Source organism: Cheilinus undulatus, linkage group 21 (assembly GCF_018320785.1).
Source record: "Cheilinus undulatus linkage group 21, ASM1832078v1, whole genome shotgun sequence".
In the NCBI taxonomy this organism is placed as follows: domain Eukaryota; kingdom Metazoa; phylum Chordata; class Actinopteri; order Labriformes; family Labridae; genus Cheilinus; species Cheilinus undulatus.
Window position 1 is genome coordinate 33485236 of NC_054885.1, and position 21833 is coordinate 33507068.

General features: G+C 39.0%; 1 protein-coding gene across 2 annotated transcripts in view; it reads left to right on the forward strand.

Annotated features, from left to right (window-relative positions):
- The window catches only part of cep112 (centrosomal protein 112), a 211097-nt gene that overhangs the window by 21260 nt on the left and 168004 nt on the right, over positions 1-21833 (forward strand). For both annotated transcript variants that reach the window (XM_041816932.1, XM_041816933.1), the window contains exons 8-9: positions 92-166; positions 17637-17723. In XM_041816932.1, coding sequence (XP_041672866.1) covers positions 92-166; positions 17637-17723 — 162 coding nt within the window. The remainder of the gene's footprint in view (positions 1-91; positions 167-17636; positions 17724-21833) is intronic.

A 21833-nucleotide genomic window follows, 5' to 3' on the forward strand; every position in this document is an offset into this window, starting at 1 on the left:
GGGTTTCTTATGGTTTATGGTTTTTGTTTGATGGACAAAGTGTCATCTTTGAACTTCTCGGACACCTAATCTATCTTCTTTATCTCTGTAGATTTTCAAGTCAAGTTTAGGGAGGAACAACACCTCGGCAGAGGATCAAGGCCCACAGCTAGCTCAAAGCAAAGAGGTATGCATGACCTTTAGAAACCACTGGTGTAGTCTTCTTCTGGATATGAATATTTAGACTGTCTGGATTGTTTTTGTTTATTGCACTACTATGGACGCAGCTAAACGCGTACAGCACTTGTTTATGCTCTGCGTTTGAAATGCACACATATTTGGATAGAGCGTTCTGTCTCAACTCTCCAATAATAAAGAACAACACTTCCTCCAAAATACACCTAAGTTAAAGTAAAACTACTGATCTCAAAATGTCCTCAGAAAAAGTACAAGTACACAAAAGGCTACTCAATTACACTAATTTGAGAAAATGTAAGTAGTTGTTTTGCACACCTGTGAAACACCTAAAGCTGTTGTGTTAGAATAAACTCATCTTTTTCACCACATCTGCTGCTGCTGCAGGTAAGTCATCTTCATCCTCCTGCCAAAACAGCAGTTTCAGCATCTCCCAAGGTTTTTATTAAATCCTGTTAATTTACAAACAGTGATCCAATGTTAAAATCTTTGAATGTTACATTATGATGTGTTAAATTCCACCTTCATAAAATGGCTTCTATGGAAAGTAAAATAAAATGTTATCATGATGTGTTCAAACTAGTGCTGAATGATACTGAAAGAAGCTGATGCTGTTGTGGTTTTTCTTTGTATGATGTATTGAACTTTTTCAATAGAAAGTAAATCAAACCAGATATATGTAGTGCATTTTTAAGTATATTTATTACATATTTCAAACTGATAAGAATTTTTTCTTATTTGGGCCATTTTTGGATTAAACGTATCACACACTGCAGTAGGGCTGTCAATATTTATCTACAGTCCTATTCGAATTTCATTTATTATTTTTTACAGATTTTGAATTATATTCGAATATTTATGCACATTTTTTTATGAATATGTATGTAAAACGTCAAATTGCTTTAATCACCATGTAGTTACACATTTGCCCACTAGGGGACCCTCAATATTACATTACAGATTGCAATGAAGAAATAATGAGCTAAAAGCAAATGTGGTTAATGTTAATTTTTATGTAATTTTTTAGGGCAAACACAGCCACCTGCACCATTTAGAGGCCTTTAACGGGTATTTGTGCTACTAATGGTCAACTTTAAAACGAACAAACAGGTTAGAAATTAAATGTCAAACAAAAATAAATTACTCCTCTTACGGCGGTGATCACATCATGTTTATAATTAACAAAACATTAAAAAAATGTTGGTACTATCTTGTTCCAACATGTTTTTACCTAATAACACGAGGCGATCCACGTCTTCTGATTTAAGAACCAAGCGTTTTTTTGTTCACTATAGTCCCAGCCATGGGGAAAACCCTCTCCGCCCTGACGGAGGTGCCTGGGATGCCCAGGTAACAGCATGCCTGCTGGGACAGGAGAGGATACCTGGACCGGAACGTTTTCCACCATGACAGCTGGTTACTGTCGGTGGGCAGCGCAGTTGTACTCTCATACATCAGCATCTCTTGATGTAGCGAAGCCTCACTTGCCAAATCACCACCAGCGTGTGCACCACCTTGGCGATAAACATTCCCAGTGGCGGCCATTGGCACCTCTTTGTTTTGGTGTGAAAACTTTATTGTTCATCATGTCACATGTCGTGACAAACCATTTGGTCTCTACATATGGGTGAAGTAGGCCAAGGAAAGACGGTAGAGACTCGAGAACAATTATGAACAGCAAAAATACTTTAAAAAACACGTGTGAATAATAACTTCAGCTTTCGAATATTAATGAGTTTTTAAATATTCAAATTATATTCGAACCCCGAAATTCATTCCAATAGCCTTACATTGCAGCCCTCCGACAGACAAACTTTCACAGAGGAGGAAAATGACTGAGAGAAAACAGGTGGATGGTTGAACTTATTTCTTAAAAAACTGTACCAATAAAACTCGTTGCTCGTTATTGTGCTACTTAAATGCCATCAACTAATTCTTAGGTTATTCAAAGTTAGTTGACCTGCCCAGCCCCATGAGTACATGATAAAACAAAAGCTCACCATGTCAAGCTGATTAGATTCTCACTCACTGTAGGGCACACAGATGCTGAAAGTACTGTATCTAACCACATATTGACAGGATGCTGCTCATAGCAGGAATGCACTCATTGAAAATCGGTCTTGTCTAATTGATTACTGCCACAAGTGTCATGCTGGTGTATCTGTGTTGTCACCAGACAAATACAGACTCTAAATACACATTGATCAGTTCTCTGACTGCTGATGGTGAGCAGGACGCGCTTCAGGTCACATGACTAACATCAAACATTCTGCATTGAGACTGTTGTGCATGAGCACATTGCCATTACAGTTAATAAATGATAGATGCTTCAGCTCTAGTTCAAACGTAACTTCACAGAAAGGCAATTTGTTGGAAAAATTGAATACATATAGTTGTTATTAAGTGAAATGTGTGTATTATTTGCAATATAAAAACTAATTGTATCAATTCCATAATTCAACTGAGGTGATGTTTGAGACTTTTGCCTTTTATGCTTTGGACTATTTGTACTGTTGCTGGGATCCACCAGTGAATTGTACCACTCCCTCTCTAGTCAATCAGAGCAGTTCCACAGCTCGTGCTCCAGTCCGGCTCTGCCACGTCGATAAAGCAGATCAATCCAAGCAGCCGGATAAACGTGCAAAGTATCCACTCATCTTCAAAATGCAACACAGACTTCAGATAGTGAACCCTCCCTATATCATCATTACATCTCCTCATGCAGCATGAGCACAAGGTCATCTGGGGGTCGGTGGGTCACAGAGCTACAATTACACAAGGAAAAGTAAACTTTCAGGCAATTTTACATGAAACCACAGATTTTCTGTAGCAAACATGAACCTTTTAAATTATTAATGTACTCACCCATGGCAGAATCAATAAAAACATGGAATTATGTTGCAGCCGGTGCATGTGGAAATTATGGGTAATAAATAAGCTAAAACAACCAGTCTATTGGTGGTTCTGTTATTTCAATAACAAATGGACACATGTAATCAATTAATCATCACACTGTATTAGGGCTGCAACAACTAATCACTAAAATCAATAAAAATCGATAATTAGAAGTGTTGGCATGTATCGATTCGTTGTGTCGCATGATTATGGCATCACTTGGCATGGCGTGGAGCTGTTTACGTCACATACAGACGGCTGAAAAACTTTACTTTCGCTTAGTTTAGTGCTTCCCTGATTATAATCTGATGATTATAAAAATTAAGAAGATAGATTCATCATCAACTGTGTCTCATAATGGAGATGAGACACTAGCAATCTAAAAATTGCTCGTGGTTGTAAAAACTCCGGCTGAACTTTAGTTTAGTTTCTGTTATGATACGAGATTGGATAAAAACAATAGTGATGGGCTGTCAGGCATTCATGTAATCCATGATATTTGCCTCACTTTGTTCTAAATGTCAGCTAAAATTGACAGAGAGGAGAGATAGTTTGTGTGTCCGTCTATGAGTGCGGGTCAGTCTGACAACAATCATGAACGAACTAACGTTGATGTTTTATCATAATATCAATAACTTTTATATGCTGAGGCTTACCTCTTGCTCCTCTAGGAGAAAATGAATGCAAGAGGACGTAATAAAAGCATTATCCTGCAAAAAGAGTCTTTCATTCAAATCATATCCCCAGGCTGTTGTCATTAGTATGATCTTAAAGTGGTTATGTATGTTATCTGATTCATCGATGATTGAAATTATCGTTTGTTGCAGCCCTACACTGTATAATGCATTGTCCTTATTGTAGTGTACTTGTTGCATCCTTGGGAGGGTTTTATACTGCACTTTTGGGCAAAGTGAAGGCATGTTGGCTGTTTTAGGTTTTAGGATGACCTTTGTTCTCCCTTTATCAGGTTATGCTGCAGATTTTAGGAAGTCTCAGTACACTACAAAGCTGACCAACTACTAAACCAGCAGCACAAAATATAATTGGTGTCAGTGGATCTCGCTTATAGATGATCAGTAACAATGGCAGCTTTACTTTGGTGTTTCTAAACCTTTACATTAGTTAGGAGCTCATATGTGTGATAATTTTAAACCCAGGCAATGTCTGACTTTTAGAAAACTGTTCTACCAATCAAACACGCTTGAACCTTTGCTACTCACACCCAGCGTTTGCATAGAAGCAATTTTCCAACATTTCCAGAGGTTCAGGCTCCCTGATTTCTTCATGACACTAGACGGCCCCACAGCCATGTGCAAACATCTCCATGCATAGTTTGTATTGTTGTAATGGCCGAGGCCAGCGTTCCTTTTAGAAGACAAAAATAATGCCGGCTCCCAGTGATGACAGTTTTTTCCTTATGTGGATTTAAGCTGAAAATCCCATTCTGAAAGCATGCTTTGAAGTCCCCTCTGCCCCTCCCCACCTCTCATTCCCCCCACCAGCCGCCTTTACCCGCACTGTTAAATATAAAACTGAGCATGACTTGGCTGTAATAGCCGTGGCTTTTCATGTCTGCTCGGGGAAAGCGCTCCAGTCAGTTAGATCAGCTTCAGCGAGTAAAGGGCAGAGGATGGAGGAAGAAGGCCGGGAAATAACAAAGAAAGAAACACAAGAACATGGGGGACAAAAATGCTCTTGTTCATTCACTTGTCATAACAAAAATCTGTTTGTTATTACTGAGGGAAGACTCATATAAAGACACATATAAAGACACATCCACATACTCGGTCTAGCTACCTGTGTGCTGATATTGAATGTTTTAACTCCAACACCAAACATTAAAGCTACGTAGCATGCTGTTTGATCCTGCCTCAGACTAGCTGACTGGCTACGTACTGCAGTGTGTGATGGGAATTTAAATTGATCACATCTCAGGAGACCACAGCAAACCTCTACACTAGCTCTACCTCAGCATACACTGAGAAACTAGTTCATCTGGTAGTTAAACCAGTACAATCTACTCTTAAGCAGTCCAGTTGATTTTCTTTCTCTCTGTACAGCTTTAAATGCTGTATCTAAACTTTTAGGCAGGAAAATCCCCCAAATGAAATCAACCTGGTGCACATCTAATATTTTATCCTCCTCGCATGTGTAGGTTGTGTTTATGCTTTAGAAAATACTTCACTGATTCAGTTTGTATGTAGGTGGCCTCACAGAAGAGCATAAATCTTTGGTAGAGAAGCAGTAGGAAACTAAACCGGCCTGCCGTTTCCACTGAGGCCAAAATTCTCTCAATATTGGAACCAGTTCAGGAAAGTCATTGTGGAAAATTGGAAGGGACACGTTTGGGAAATAAGAGGAAATGGTGTAGAACTGAAGTTTCCCCCCATGGCAGTTAGGTTTGTGGTGGTTTCCTCAAATGTTGTTCGGATTTACATTGAGGTCTTAATACAATGGAAATAATGCTGTAGAGGAAAATGTGAAACTACTGAAAGATATGCTGTGTCTTGTTTGTTCCTTAAAGCAATACAAAGGGTTAGGGAATCAATATCAATATCAACATTACTTCACTACTTTGTGCACGACTTTCAGATGGTTTAGTAAACAGGTTGTACTGGCCTGTATATTCTTTTATATTTTTTTTAGGTCAGACTCCTCTGACCAGAGTAGTTTCACATCACTGACACCAACAACTATCTACCTGTCATATACTTCAGCTATTTCAAATTTTAGAGTTACCAGAGTGCTACGGCTCCCTCTGCTCCTCACTTAAATTAAACTGAGAGCCGCATTGGTGGGACTGAGCACACATTGTGTTGTAAGGAAGTGACGCAACAAAATCAGAGTACAAAACCAAAGCAACACGGCATGTGGCACAGCAATTGTTTAATCTAGATTGTCTTGTTTTCATGATCGTTGGAAACCAATTATGATTGGTGTTGAAAATGCTTTTTAAGGCAGATGTGGACAACGCTGGAGCAATGCAGAGGCAGCTAGTTTGTGCCGACAGGTTCTGTGTTTTTTTTTCCCTGCAGCTGGAGCTACTATAAATACTCAATAACCTGTTTCCCTTTGAACGAGGGCTGCTTTCAATGCATTTTAATAGAAGTCTGTTGTGGCACAGCTTTTCTTGTCTTTGTTGTAGCAATAGTCACATGTAATGCTACTCAACCAGTCAACTCCTTTGTTGAGACTACGCCAGCGTGTCAACCCAGAAATAGAGGGTTTACACTGACGTCACTTTCAGCGACTGCTCAGTCAGGCTGAGTGGCAAAAAGGCTGTCTACTCTTTGGGGACAGGTGAAAACGGGAGAATAACAGGCGAATAGTAGGGCTTTTTGGACTGGAAAGAGATCTGTACCACTTCCTAAAGACACAGTGGACCATTGACATTGATCTGTGGTCATATATTGAGTTTGCTGACATTATATAAACTTTGTTTTAAGTTTTCAAAGCAGAGCCTGAAGGCAGACATCAGCTCGGTTAATCAGTGATGGATGTGAAACTGAATAACATTGAAAAGTTTTGTAAATTCTTTATGTTAAGATCAGTTATTTCAGCGTTTCCTTTACTTCTTACTTTAGCTAATCTTTAGAATTATCGTTCTGTGGTTGTTAAATCTTAATCTAGTTCAATTTTAACACCAGTTGAACCTTTTTTACATTTATAATGTGATAAACTCACACAGCACAGCTCTCAGCTTCCATATTTTTGTCACGTAACTGTTAGCATCATTCGTTTACTTCATGTAATGGTCACAGAACAATCAGTATTTAACTAAACAAAAGTTATATTAGTTTACAACTCCTGCTTTTTTTAATCTGTAATCAGTATTGATGGACTTGACAATCCTTTTGGTCTTTCCCTATGAAACCAGCCGTGTTAATTGGGCATCACAGGACTGTTTAAACATACTCTGTTGTCATAGAGGCCTTGTCATCTTTGATTGGTTATCTGTATGGTTGATCTGATGAAATTTCAGGTCTTTATTTTCCTGTAAGAAAAGAAGAAGGAGAAAAGAGGGAGGTTAAGCTAATTCTTCACCATGTGAATGCTGCTTATATCTACTGTAATAGCTCAGTGAGTCAGGGAGATTTAAATAAAGAAGATGGGGACAAACGGTTGTTTTGACTCTAGATAAAGAGTAGCCATGTGCAGTAATGTGGAAAATGGTGGACTCTGTGCTTTGTCATCATGCATGTCTCATTCTCATTTTAAAGTGTGTTAATAGCCTTTATTGAAAATTTGACCACCATGTGAAAGGAATTCATGACTGTTGTGTTTGCTCATGTAAATCCCCTTGTTTCAATTTTAACCACCTAAAATGCCCCGCCTATCATGTTTCTTGAGTCACCATAAGAGTAAGTTTGATTTAGAGAAATCTAAAACTCATAGGATACAGCTGTGAACACACGCCCACCCACGCTTAAAGTTTTTCTATGGAAGTGACTCAAGTCGTAAGTTCCACCTTCACCGTGTCGTCCTCAATAGCCACATCAAGCCCTCCTGCAGAACCAAAGAAGCCTCGTCCAACCCTGCTGTCTAGACCCAGTCTAAGAAATCACACTGACATCACTTCCCTTTAATCCCCAAAGCCTAGTTGAAAATTTAGCCAGGTTTAAAGCGCCTTGCACGCCACACGCCATTAAGCCTGTGACAGCTAAAACGAACATCTCAGCTTTCACACCAAGCTCATCCTCTGGCTTGGCTAATGACTGCATTGATAAGAATGCTGACTGCTCTTTTCCTATGGAACAATGAGTGGCAGCTACAAAACTTCACCACAAGCCGACGTTACTTTGAGTCATTTAGCTTACACAGTGTGTTTGCATATGGGTGAGTTGTGGAAAATGTATCGCAGGAGCGGCAAAGTCCTGCTAATCCACCAACACACCCTAGCAGCGCTCAGCATTAGGAGGGCCGGGGCTTTCTTTGGAAATTCAATTAAATGCCGACTGAAGAGTTGGGCTTACCCACAGGCTGGAGTCATGTGATTACAGATGGAGATACTGACAGGCTGATTAAACCACCCCTTCTTCTCCTTTAAAGCTTGTGTGCCAGGGGGGTTCATGCTGTTTTAAAACTAGCCCCTTGGTACCTGACCTGAGAGACTGTTGGCAGCAGGCAGAGTAGGGTAGATGAGTGTGTTAGCATCAAGCAGTCAAACTCTAATGGTCACAAGCCTTCTGACTGGGGATCAGGCCCCTTTGCTTTCCATTGCCATAATGATCCAGTCTCTCTAATCTAAGGATCCTTTGGGACGAAGCTTGAGCTCTCAGCCTATGATTTAGAGGGCCATACCCTGTCTTATCTGAACGTTTTTAAAAGCTAAAAAAGAGCAAGCGGCTGAGCCTCAGTAGTTGAAAGGAGGCTGGTTCTGTAGTTTGGCTTTCAAGATGGTGCTTCAGGCTGGGAAACACAAGGGACCAACAGTCTTCCATAATGATAAAGTTACTATTTCAAGCCTCTCTGTTCTCTGTGCTTGAATCTTGTGTACTTGATGTATTCATATCAGCCATTTCGTGTAAAAATCCTTTTACTTACTCTGATTTTGAAGTGGGGCTGGGCGATATATTGAATTTGTATGACATACTGGTAGAATTTCATATGAGATACAGGGAAAGACAATCCTGCCTTTATTGATATATTGCCCAAACCACTGAGAGTAGGAGGATTATTGACCACAAGATAATTTATTTGAAATAGGGATGCATGAATGCATCAGTTTGACATCTGTATCAGCTGATATCTGCCTTTTTAACAAACATAAGCCATCGGCAAATGCTGCAGAAGAACAGATATCGCTTGCAGATTTTCATTTGTTGTGTGCTAACCATTTAATGCTGGCATTTAGCTCTGCTCACTGCTGATTTAGAGAAGAAATTTACTATTAGGCTGGAGATCTTGGACAAACTGATCTGTTTTCATGGATAACAAGAATGTCGGCACAATGGGATTGTTAAAACAAAAGTAGTAACAATAAAAACTAGGATGTGATTAGCTGGCTAAATGGTTAAATTCTGGTATTCTTTGTTGGCAGCATCCAGACTACCAGCTGGCATTAACTTTTTTTTAATCCTTTCAGGCCCACAATCCCTTTCAAAAGTTCTGTCAAATCTGTAACAGCCAGCCACCACTAGTAGGCGCTGTAGCTGTTGGGAAAGCCCACTGCCTTGCTCCCACGGCACTCTTCAATCCTGCATATACAACTGCTAACTGCTATAGCATTGAATTTTCTTGCAACAGCAGTACTTAGCACTACTTTGGTCTAGAAAATGGAAACAAAGTTGTCCAGAGGCTGTGTTTTATATTTAACCGAAGTATTAAGGGATAAAATTCTGCACAGGAATGTGAGCTAACCTGCAAAAGAGATGAAAGGCCTATGGTGCTAGCGCTGCAGACATCAGCTACATTCAACAAACCAACTTTGCATTGTTAAAGTATGACCTGGGTGTGACCTTGTTGTACTGTTGCAATCTAAAGTTGGTTTACATAATGTGTTTATTTGACTTTTGACTTGGCAAGTATATATTTTTTGAAGAGTTATTAGATGGGAAATTATACACTTATGGGGCTTTGCAAATATGGCTTTTGGCCACGCTGAGCCAAACCAAGCCATGCTGATTTGCATTTCCATCAACAGTTTGGCCGCGCAGCGCTCAAATGGCCCTGCTCATGAGCAGGGCTAAAGCAGGCCAGCCCCTGACTCCAACCATGCTGTGCTGACATCGAAGTGCTTCGCGGGGTCCTTTTTGCTAGGGGGATTTCCCCCTCTGCTACTGATAACCTCTCCATGATCAATTTTCACCTCACGGGGAAACGGGGAGAAATGTTTTATCCCTGCCTCTGCTGCAGCTGTCCATAACGCTGTTACAGCGGTATTAGCCATTCACTGTATGACTTAAACGTTTACAACACAAAACCAAAACTTGTGATTTTGTGGCTTCTCACTCTGACAGGTGAGATCAGGAAGGACCAGGTGCAGATCCAGGAATACACCTTTTCTGCACCTACTAATGACAATAGTTTGAGCCTTTCCCCCTCTTATATACAAATAAATTCTAGACTTTTAAAATACAAAATGCAATAGATGTTCATAACATTTCACCCATGATGTAGTCTGTCTTTAATTCATTAACTGGCGCTAGTAAAACATGCCGTTCTCACTGCCCAATCCAAAAATATGATTATGTTCATTTTTCTGCTCTTTAGAGACCCACAAATCAATAATAAGGAGACTGTTCTTTAACTTGTATGCCAGAAAATTCTCTCCTTTGATGATAAGAGTGAACTATTGTTTGTTTACTGATCATGGACAGAGAGAGAGAGGAAAAGAGAGACGGGGAGAGAGAATGTAAAAAGAGCAGCTTGCAGCGCTGTCGTAGTTTCAGTTTTTTGCTTTAAAATGATGTAAAGTCATTCAGACCAGAAAGTGAAGAGAGATTGAGGAGGGCTCAAAACACCGTGTCATCAGCTCTAGACGCGCCCTCAAACAGGTAGCAAGCCCCCTACTGCGCTGGGCTGCTGTGCAAAGTCAAGCCGAGCCGCGCTTTGTGATGGAGAAGTCCCATCTAGTACATCACGTATCGGTATACTAATGTCACATTTGGAGAATGTAGATATCGCCAGCTATGCTAGTGATGCCAGTCTTTGATTGTCGTTGCAGGTTAACATCAACATTCTGTTGCTGAATATTGTCGTTCCATGCTAAGGTTTGATCTGAGTATATTCTGTCACAGCCTATGTAAAACTCTATCCCTGTTTTTTTTAGATCTAAACAGTGCTAAACTGCGCTGTTTGCATAAGATGCTATCAATGCTGTTAGTTAGCAGCTGTTCATATTGAGGTAAAGACAATTATGGAATTGTGAATCATAAACCCTCTGAGACCAGTGTTGTCATATACCACAAGAAGACACGCAGGTAACAGGAAGTTAAATTACTTCGGAACCATAAATCATGCTGCATACTTTTTCCTCTGGCAGCCCTTTGTTACCGTTTCAATGACCAATGATATCCATGCCTTCGTAACACTTACAGACGCTTCTCTAGCGAGCCTGGAACTTGGGTGACCTGTTAAAAGATTAAATCCACACCAGAAAACTCTGATATTGAATTTCTTTTAATCTATTTTTTAATCATTTTTACGATCTTTTCTGCTGCTAGCTTAGCATTAGCCACCGTATTACTTTCCTGCAAAGGTTGTGACAACTAATGGCAGGCTGTTCTATCGCCGCCTTCAACCCAAGCATTTTTTACCAGTGGAAACGGCCTGAATAGCTTATTATGAAGAGAATAAGGACAGAGAGCCTGTGACGTGGCCTAGGAAAGGTTGTCCTAAAGAAAGGATGTTAAGAGCTTGACTGTGCACCACTGGGTTAATATTTTACAAGCTTTTTAAGATAAAAAGTCCAGGGGAGACAAAATGGTTAAAAACTAGCTGAGGGCTCAGAGGGTTAAGAATGACAACAGTGGCCACTAGTGGTTTTCACTGGGATTTTGGGACAGAAGTGATAAAAATGTTACTTATAATTAGTTGAACCAACTTGCAATTATTGTGTAGACTACAAAGGGGTCTGAAATGTAGCTGTTAGCTGCACATCCTTTGTTTTAATGGTTTTAATACTTAATTTTTGTTGCTCGTCTGGTTTTTCCTTCCTTTGATATTCAGTTAAATGAAACGGTTATTTTTTTGTGGGTTTTTTGCATCCAGAAATGAATTGATTGGGCAAAAATACATTTATTAATGAGTTTTGGATTGTTTAAAGCCTTTGTAAGTGTGTAGGTTCTATCCCATCATTTTTTTCTGTAATATGCTGACTTGTTTTAAGAATGGGAATTATTCGAGCATCTCTAGCACTGAAAAGTGTTTGATTGCTTACATCTGCCCTGCTGAGAAAAAGATATCATGTCATGTCGATGTCATAAGTGTAGTTTGCATGTGCCAGCTCTACATCTGTACACTATTTGCATATCTGGGTATGTTACATTTCCTCCTAAAGCATCAGGATACTTCCGTTTCTTCGAGTGCATGAATATCTGAGGTCGCTGTCTCAAAAATAATCCCCATGCCACTGTCCATATTTCCCAGCCCCATTTTGAACTACCTTCCTTCAAAATCGGATAGATTTTTTGTTTCATGTGTCACTGATTCAATTTAATCCAAAGTTTTTTATCTTGCCTCGCTATCTAAACAGAAAAGAGTAAAGTGACTTCTCTTCTGACTGTGGAAATGGTGTCTAGCTGCTCCTCAGTAGATAGCACAGCTCTGCATACTGACTATCATAGAGCATCTGTGTTTACCAAGGATGAAAGAAGCGCCAGGACATCGTACATCTCAAGCAAGACGAAGCAGATGCACAAACGCAACCTTGCTTTGTGGAGCCCAAACAGTTAGCAGACGATTTGTGAACACATCCCCCTGAGGAAAAAGGCCTTGACCCCGCGCCGGTTTTGAGAACAGAAAAAGCAACTGTTTCCATCTTCTCCCCGCGCTCCCTCCTCTCATACCCCCCACCCCCCACCCCCATGCTACCCCCCACCTTCTTCCTTCTTATCCTTTCAAGAGCGAAGTGTCAAAAAACATGGCATCTTACAGCACTCGCTACAACTCTGAAGAAGAGAAGAGGGGAAAAAAGCTGTACCACCCAGTCGGGCTGATTGAAGGCATCTCAGACGCCTTAGGTGTACGACATTCCTCCTCCTCCTTCCTTCACTGACGCCTTTATAAACAAGTTTCAAACACCCCTGATCTAGTTTGACAAACTTTCTCCAAAGAGCATTTGAAGAGAGGATGAGAAAGTGACACCCCCACATGTGTTTTTTTCTTTTTTTTTTTTTCTTGGGCGCCGGCAGAATCAGGTCTCCCCTTAACTCTTCTGCTTTTCAATCACTGCCATCTCTCTCTCCATCTCTCTTTCTTCCTCTTTTCTTTTACACTTTCCTTTGACAGGTCTCCTGTGGTCCCCTCAATTGCACTAGAAATGGTGGTAAACCAAGAAAAAAGACAAAGAAGAAAGAGACAGAATACTTAGTAGAGCTTTGTCACAGATACAGTGTTTGAATGTAGCTGAAGTGCAATAATAAGGAACAGCAAGTTCGACTTTTATTTTTACGGATGCCCTGAATGATCATCCAAAGTGACATCTCAACAAATTCTTTGCTCTTTTGGTTCAGTAGATTTCACCAGTTCAATCTCAAAGGGGATTTTTTTCTCTGTAACATCCAGCATGCTGTTGATTTTTGTTTTATTTTATAAAAACAGAAGCATACTGTAACTGAATTTGTTTTTTTTTTTATCCAAGCCATCATTACAGCTGCTTCTCTTTCATTTAAACCGAAAGAATGTCTAATGTGGTTTGACTGTGCCAAGTAATGTGGGAATTTTCAAATGTATTGTTTTGATGACTAAGAAAAAACAAGAGCTATAGCCTGGGGATGTTGTTAATTACTGACATGTTCACACTCACAGCCGTCCTTTCAAAGAAAGAACATTGTCACTGCGCTCCAGGGTTGATCAAAACGCCAGAACAGACAGTGACTAAACATGAGTAGTGACTTCAAAGCCGATGGCCAGTCATCTGTCTGTCAAAGGTTCGCTTTGAATTTCCATGTGTTATGAGTGGGAGCATATAAGAAGGCCGCTTTTGACCAGGGGGACTTTTTGTTATTAAAACAGAAAAAGATGGAGGACTGCACCTCCCTGTTTGTGGGTTTGCAAGATGTGAGATCAATCCTACTTCTCAGGAGTATGTGGTTCTCAACTGAAAGGTCGTGGATAGGAATAAAGATCTTTTTTATTAATATCCATACTCCTTATCATTACTTCTGTCAATATTTCTCTATTGTTTGATGGCACAACAAAATGATAGGGATGTAGCAGTATCAAAATCTCACGGTATGATAATACCTTGGTAACAAGTCCCAAAACTATTTATTGCGGTATTTAAAAAAACAACAAACGAGGACTTGGTGAAAGGATATCTGCATTTATTTAACAGTTGCGCTTTGAATGTTACTACATGTGCTAAAACGTACTGTAGGTGTTCAGTAGGCTTAAGAATATATACTTTGCCTCCAGTTTACTAACCTTCTAAAACCGTCATTGTCCCCCACTGAAAACTGCTGCAGGTCTTTGGTGATATATTTAGAGTTGTTCCAATTCCAACACCAGTAAGGGAAATACGTCTGATACTGCTTAAAATGCAGGTATTGGTATTGGTGAGTTCACGAGTTTATGCACGGATCTGTCACCATTTGGTTTAGCTTTAAATTTTGCTTGGCTTAGCCATGCTAAATGTTGGTGCTGTAAACTGGGAATCAATTCTTCTTCACTGCCGGAAAACACTGCGTGCACGAGCTACTATTTTTAGAGCAGTGCAAAAGAACCAAAGAATCCACTGCAGCAGCAAAGATTAGTGGCTGTGTGACAGTTTTTCTCTGAATATGATCATTAAAACGACTTCCAGACCAACGCTGTCATACATGACAAGAAGTGACACAGTTTATCAAAAGTTGAATAACTTTTGAACCATATATCATTGCCTCTTACTTGTTTTTCCTCTTGAAGCTAGCTGTTGTGCATTCCCATTGACGTTACTGATGCCTTTGAGGTCGAGCCTGGAACTCATGTGACTTTACGGGACTTTAATGATGAAATCCACACCAGTTAACCCGATATTAAACATCTTTTTATATGTTTTAATCCAATTACGATCATTTATTTCCGCTAGCTAGAATGCTAACGGGCACACTGTTTACCTTTTGTGAGGGCCTGTCAGCCAATGGCAGGCTTTTCTGCCATCATGTCATGCTGCCTGAATAAATTATAATGGAGAGATAGAGTCCATGATGCGGCCCCCTGTATTATTGCTATCGTAATATTTAGCAGTAAAACTCAATAATTAGCACAAAAACAACTTCAGGGTCACAGAGATGCTGTATATTATGATTCTCTTTGTGGAGCCATGCTCTGAGTCAGATACAGGTCTAAAATAATTTGCTAGTCTGCACAGTCAGTCCAGAAAGTTCACACCAGTATCAAATCGGTACTAGCTATCTAACGATACCCAACACCTTGGTATCAGGAAGGAAGAAATGGTAGCGGAACATCTCTAAAAATATTCACCAATACATCACCCGATCTGTTGAACTCTTGCACTGTTGTGGAGAAGTGAGATTGTAAAAGCTTCCTGAAGACACTTTTGGCTTGGCCAGATTCTGCCTCTCACATCTTGGCAAATATTTTCAGGTTGAAGATTTGCCAAGTGGCTCCTCATGTTACTCGTATTCCCAATCAAGTGTGTGACTACTAGTGATGGTGGGATGAAGCTTCATGAATTGAAGCTTTCCAGTAAATCGGTTCAGGAAAGGGTTCATTTCTCGAGGCTTCATGTACACACGAAACCACCTGCTGGCCAAAGTGTGTAAAACAGGCAGCTGTGATCTTTACCATGTGTTCTGTGATAGACTGTATTATGTGTCATTATCAGCTGTTTGGGAATTACTTTGAATAATGAAAAAAATGTATGACTATCATTTGTTTATAACAATAAAGTGTATTTTCTAGTGAGTTTATAATGACTATGCTATATCATATGCATGTATCATAATAATTATGGTAGCGTCATAGATACTGAAGGCAGTAGGGGTAATATTTGTGTTCTGTGTTACTTTTGGGAAATGGCGTTGGTTTAACTGTCTTTCTCTCCAAACTATTCAAAATATACAAACTCAAAACTAACCAAAAATCTCCTCTGTCATAACCACACATTTTGAATGGAACCCATAGGGTTTATATTGCTGTCAAGCCTGACCCAAAGATCTGAACCACTTACTGAACCAGTCATGTGGTATGGCCAGGCAGCGAGGCAGACGTCACCAATGACGTCACTCATCTGAAACGATACGAGCCTTGGTACGTGCTTTGCGGAAACACTTCCTATATTACTTGACACACGCTTCGAAGCATCAGCACAGCACATAACATCACTAGTGATTACAGTCTGGCAGTGTCTGCATATTATTCTCCTCTCTCACATCCTGACGCCTGGAAACTAAAATTTGATCAAGCCAGTGAATGGAGCGCAAAGGATGATGGGTACACAAGGTCCAATGGTAACTGTAATTCTCACTTCCCTTTGCTCTGCCCCACTAAAGATACTACACATTTCGCCCTGAAGACCTGTTTTTGAAACCCTAACATGTCTACGATGGCATTGAGACACTTCTATCACCAGGATCTTAACAGTACTATTACGTCAATTGAAATGCCAATATATGTATTTTGGGAGCAGAGTTAGAGAATGCATCAGAAAGCCATCCCTGCTGGTGATTTAAGATGCTGTCTGACAGTTTACAATGGTACACATGCTCCAAAGTTGGTGATTCTGCTGGCGGCCCTGCTCTCAGTTGCAGTCACATGACCAAGATATCAAACATGCCAGATATCTATCAGACCAATTGGGAGCAGCAGACCAGGTTATGGTCAGCCGGCCTTCCTGTTCACTGCATAACAAATGAAAAACTATCACTCCGGAAGTTGGTGCAACTTCCTAGTGAGAATCACCAAGCGTACACCAAGTCAAAGTGATCTCCCGCTCCACCTTTTTTTTTAATAAGGTTCTAAAAATTGAAAAGTTTCTGTCACTTTTTATGATCCTCACTTTAGTTTACCTGTATGACAACCATTGTAGTCTTTGTGTGTCTCTCCTCAACTCTCTAAATTGTTATTATATGAATCCTTTAACTCACAAGTGTCATCATGTAGTGTCTAAAGCTCAGACATTAGTATTATCAGACAAATGCAGTCATGTAAAGGGAACGCCTTTCAAAAAACACCAAGCCCCTTTTGAATAATTCTGTTGAGCTGAAATGCCTTAATTATTTTCCAGTAATGACGACTGACTAATGGCTCATTTAGTATAAAAAGACCAGAGAAGATGAAGATGGAATGGAAACGTAGTCAATTACAGAAGGTGATTAGGGTCATTATGGTTTTATTTGGCTTAGGCCGAGAAGCCTTCTGGCTCAGAGAGATCTGTTCAAACACGCACATGACAAGGCTGAACTTTTGATCCTGTGAAACACTGCGCTCAAATGAAGGCAGCCGGTTTTCATGAGAACTGCTAGGTGTAGGCAGAGGCACACGCATAAACACAGACCGTCACTTTAGAACAACTGAAGATTTTATCACAAAGACACACAAACACAACACATCTCTTCTTCACGGTTGTGTTTGAAGCTCTGCGCGTGGATAAATGTTTTTAAATGTTAATGTAGTTTATTTCATCATCAGCTGTGCTTCTGTGTAAGGCGGGGCTCACTATCTTCTTTCATTTTGCTAGCTCTGTTACACTGTCACTCTGGATGATGCTCTTTTTTTCACAAAGCATGAACCAAAAACAAAATTTAAAGAAAAAATTGTAAATGTTTAACATCCAATAGCAAAATTAGTTGTTGCTCTTGTTGCTTGGTTATAAATAATGTATGATCAACTCAAGAAGATGTTGTTATAGCAAAATAGAAAGTACATAAAAACTGATTTACTGTTGTTTTCTTTTTCTCTAGATTGAAATGAAAATGAAGGTTCTGGAGGCCAAGCACCAAGAGGAGAAATTAAAGATGCAGCAGAGACACGATGCAGATGTTGAGAAAGTAAGAATAAAACAGAAGCTACCACCCTTTTGTATGGATGTCTAGCCCATTTTCTGTCCACGTTTGTGATGTACAAGAGGGGGCTTATATGTCACCAATATCAGGATTAAGAAAATAGAAAATATACCCAGAAGTCTTGGTTTGTGGATTCCAGCCCTTTAAGTCAAAAATGGCACAGAGCATCAGTGTCACGATTCACAAAATTGAGAGACAGTGGATTTTCTTCTTTTTAAAGAAAAAAAAGCGTTCAAATGTTCCCGTCATCATCATCAGAAAGCCTGCAGCATTTAAATAACAGCACACTTGAGGTTTTCCTTTTGTCTTCCCTTCATCAGAATTGAATGGAATGTGGGAAATCTTGGGATGTCTTCATTTAGTTCAGTGTTTATTTGTCAACTAATACTAGGTCTGAATATGATTATTAACTCCATTTTATATGAAGAAGACCAGACTAAGGCTAGCTAAAAATAGATCTTTGTAGATAAAAGCTGATAAGTAAACTTAGTTTTCATCAAGAAGCCTAAAACAGGATTAAAATGTTAGAACTGAACTGTTGATAGATCAAAATCTTAGATTTCTCTAGTTGCATATGAAATATTAGTATTTTCCTCCATTCATTTTATATCATTTATAGTATTCTTACTGCACTGACATGAGTGCATAACATTTATATAAGTGTTACAGTATGGCTTTTAAAATTTATTAAAAAAGAATAGTCACAACTACAAGTAAAGGCTGGACTTTAATCTTTATTAATTGATGCAAACTTTTTCACCTAAACTAAACTAAAACTATAAAGGTGAAAAAATGTGAATAAATATTTTAACTTAAAGGCTAAAACAAAATTAAAATTAGTCACCCAAATTAACACTGATTTAGTTCCATCAAGAAATAAAAGATATTTCATGTTTACTATCATTGCCATGGCTGTGTTTGCTGAGCTTCCTCTCTATTCAGCTTGTTCCCCCATTGTCTATGTGAATGCTATTAAATATAGGCTGATATTTACAGCTGATATAGGCTGATATTTACAGCTCGTATAGGCCAATATATACAGCTGACATTGGCTGATATTTACAGCTTTTCTGGCTGATATTTACAGCTGATATAGGCTGATATTTACAGCTCATATAGGCCAATATATACAGCTGACATAGGCTGATATTTACAGCTTTTCTGGCTGATATTTACAGCTGATATAGGCTGATATTTACAGCTCATATAGGCCAATATATACAGCTGACATAGGCTGATATTTACAGCTTTTCTGGCTGATATTTACAGCTGATATAGGCTGATATTTACAGCTAAATATAGGTCGGTATTCACAGCTGATAAAGGCTGATATTTGGAGCTTATATAGGCTGATATACACGGCTGATATATGCTGATGTTTACAGCTAAATATAGGTCAGTATTCACAGCTGATATAGGCTGATATTTACAGCTGATATAGGCTGATAGTCACAGCTGAGATAGGTGAATATTTACAGCTGATATAGTTTAATATTTACACCTGATATAGGCTGATATTAACAGCTTATACAGGCTGATATTCACAGCTAACATAGGTCAATATTTACAGCTGATATAGGCTAGAGTTCACAGCTGAAATATGCTGATATTCACAACTGGTTTAGGCTAATATTTATAGCTGATATATACTGGTATTTAAGCTGATATAAGCTGATATTTACAGCTGATGAAGGCTGATGTTAATTGCTGAAATATGCTGATAGTCACAGCTGATATATGCTGAAATTTTCAACCGGTATAGGCTGATATTTACAGCCAATGAAGGCTGATAATTACAGCATATGAAGGCTGATATTTACCGCTAATATTGGTTGATATTTGCAGCTGATATAGACTGATTTTCACAGCTAATATAGGCTGATATTTACAGCTGACGTAGGCTGATATTTACAGCTGATATAGGCTGATATTTACAGATGGTATAGGCTGATATTTATAGCTGATATATGCTGATATTTGCAGCTGATAAATGCTGATATCTCCAGCTGATATAGGCCGACATTTACACTTGATGGAGGCTGAAATTTACAGTTGACGAAGGCTGATATTCACAGCTGATATAGGCTGATATTTTAGAGCTGATATATGCTGATATTTACAGCTGGTATAGTCTGATATTTATAGCTGATATATGCTGATATTTACAGCTGATATAGGCTGGAGTTCACGGCTGAATTATGCTGATATTCACAGCTGATATATGCTGATATTTACAGATGGTATAGGCTGATATTAATAGCTGATATATGCTGGTATTTGCAGCGGATATAGACTGATTTTCACAGCTGATATAGGCTGATATTTACAGCTGACGTAGGCTGATATTTAGAGCTGATATAGGCTGATATTTACAGATGGTATGGGCTGATATTTATAGCTGATATATGCTGGTATTTGCAGCTGATATAAGCTGATATTTACAGCTGATATAGGCTGGAGTTCACGGCTGAATTATGCTGATATTCACAGCTGATATATGCTGATATTTACAGATGGTATAGGCTGATATTTATAGCTGATATATGCTGGTATTTGCAGCTGATATAAGCTGATGTTTACAGCTGATATAGGCTGGAGTTCACGGCTGACGTAGGCTGATATTCACAGCTGATATATGCTGATATTTACAGATGGTATAGGCTGATATTCACAGTTGATATATGCTGGTATTTACAGCTGATATAAGCTGATATTTACAGCTGATATAGGCTAGAGTTCACAGCTGAAATATGCTGATTTTCACAGCTGATATATGCTGATATTTACTGCTGATGAAGTCTGATGTTCACAGCTGATATATGCTGATATTCACAGATTATATAGGCCGATATTTACAGCTGATAAATGCTGATATCTCCAGCTGATATAGGCCGACATTTACACTTGATGGAGGCTGAAATTTACAGTTGACGAAGGCTGATATTCACAGCTGATATAGGCTGATATTTTAGAGCTGATATATGCTGATATTTACAGCTGGTATAGGCTGATATTTATAGCTGATATATGCTGATATTTACAGCTAATGAAGTCTGATATTTACAGTTGGTATTTGCTGATATTTCCAATATAGTCAGATGCATACAGCTGTTTTAGCCCAAATTTACAACTGATATAATTCTATATTTACAGTCAAAAGAGTCTGATATTTACAGTTGATATAGGCCTTTTGAATGTTTCACGAAACAATACCCATATTGCCTGCTGAGCTGTCTTCACTATTCCCCCCACACAACACCATTTCAGATTTCTAATATTGACCATGTTTGATAATTAATTCATTTTAAGCAAAATAAGACATTAACAAGCCTGAAACAACTTTTTATGATCTTTGTTCAAAGAGTATTAACACTACATTTTATACCAGTCAGACTTTTTGTTTAGGACCTAAGAACATTCAAATGGCATTAAATCCATCTTGGTGCACTGTAATGACTTTTTTTTTTGTTTGTTTTTTGGGAAGCAGATAAGAATTGGACTTGGGTGTCAAATTTCAATTCAGTACGATGTAATGTGAAAGTATTGTCCTTAAATAGTTTGCTTTTCTTTTCCGGATTACAGCACCACCATCCACATAATAGGGTGGACCCTTTTGTGGCCCAAACCTCCAATCCTTTTATTCCTGTGCTTTGGTAATAGAAAGAAATCAAATATTAGATAAATAGTCAGATAGTCTCTGATGACGCTTTACTGTAGGATGATATATTTGTGTTTGTGCCTTTTAAACCAGGAAACATAGTCTCTGATGATACATTAATCTACCATTGATACTGTATGAGTCCTCTAGTCCTATGTGGCAGCCAAAGCTAAAATCTATCAACAGGATTTCCATGGTATCAGCTTAAATATCGACTTAAGTATCAGTTTAATGTAAATAAAGGTTCAAATGACTTGATTATTTCTTCCTGGGTGACTGGAAAGACTGATTTGTTAACTTGAGCGCTCACATAAACTAGTTAACCTGCGTTACAATGCCCATCATCGACTCTTGATTCCATTTACTGGGTAATGAAAAGGAAAGAAGCGAGTCTCTCCTCTTTTCATCGCCCAATCCTGCAAATTATCAGCTCTTCA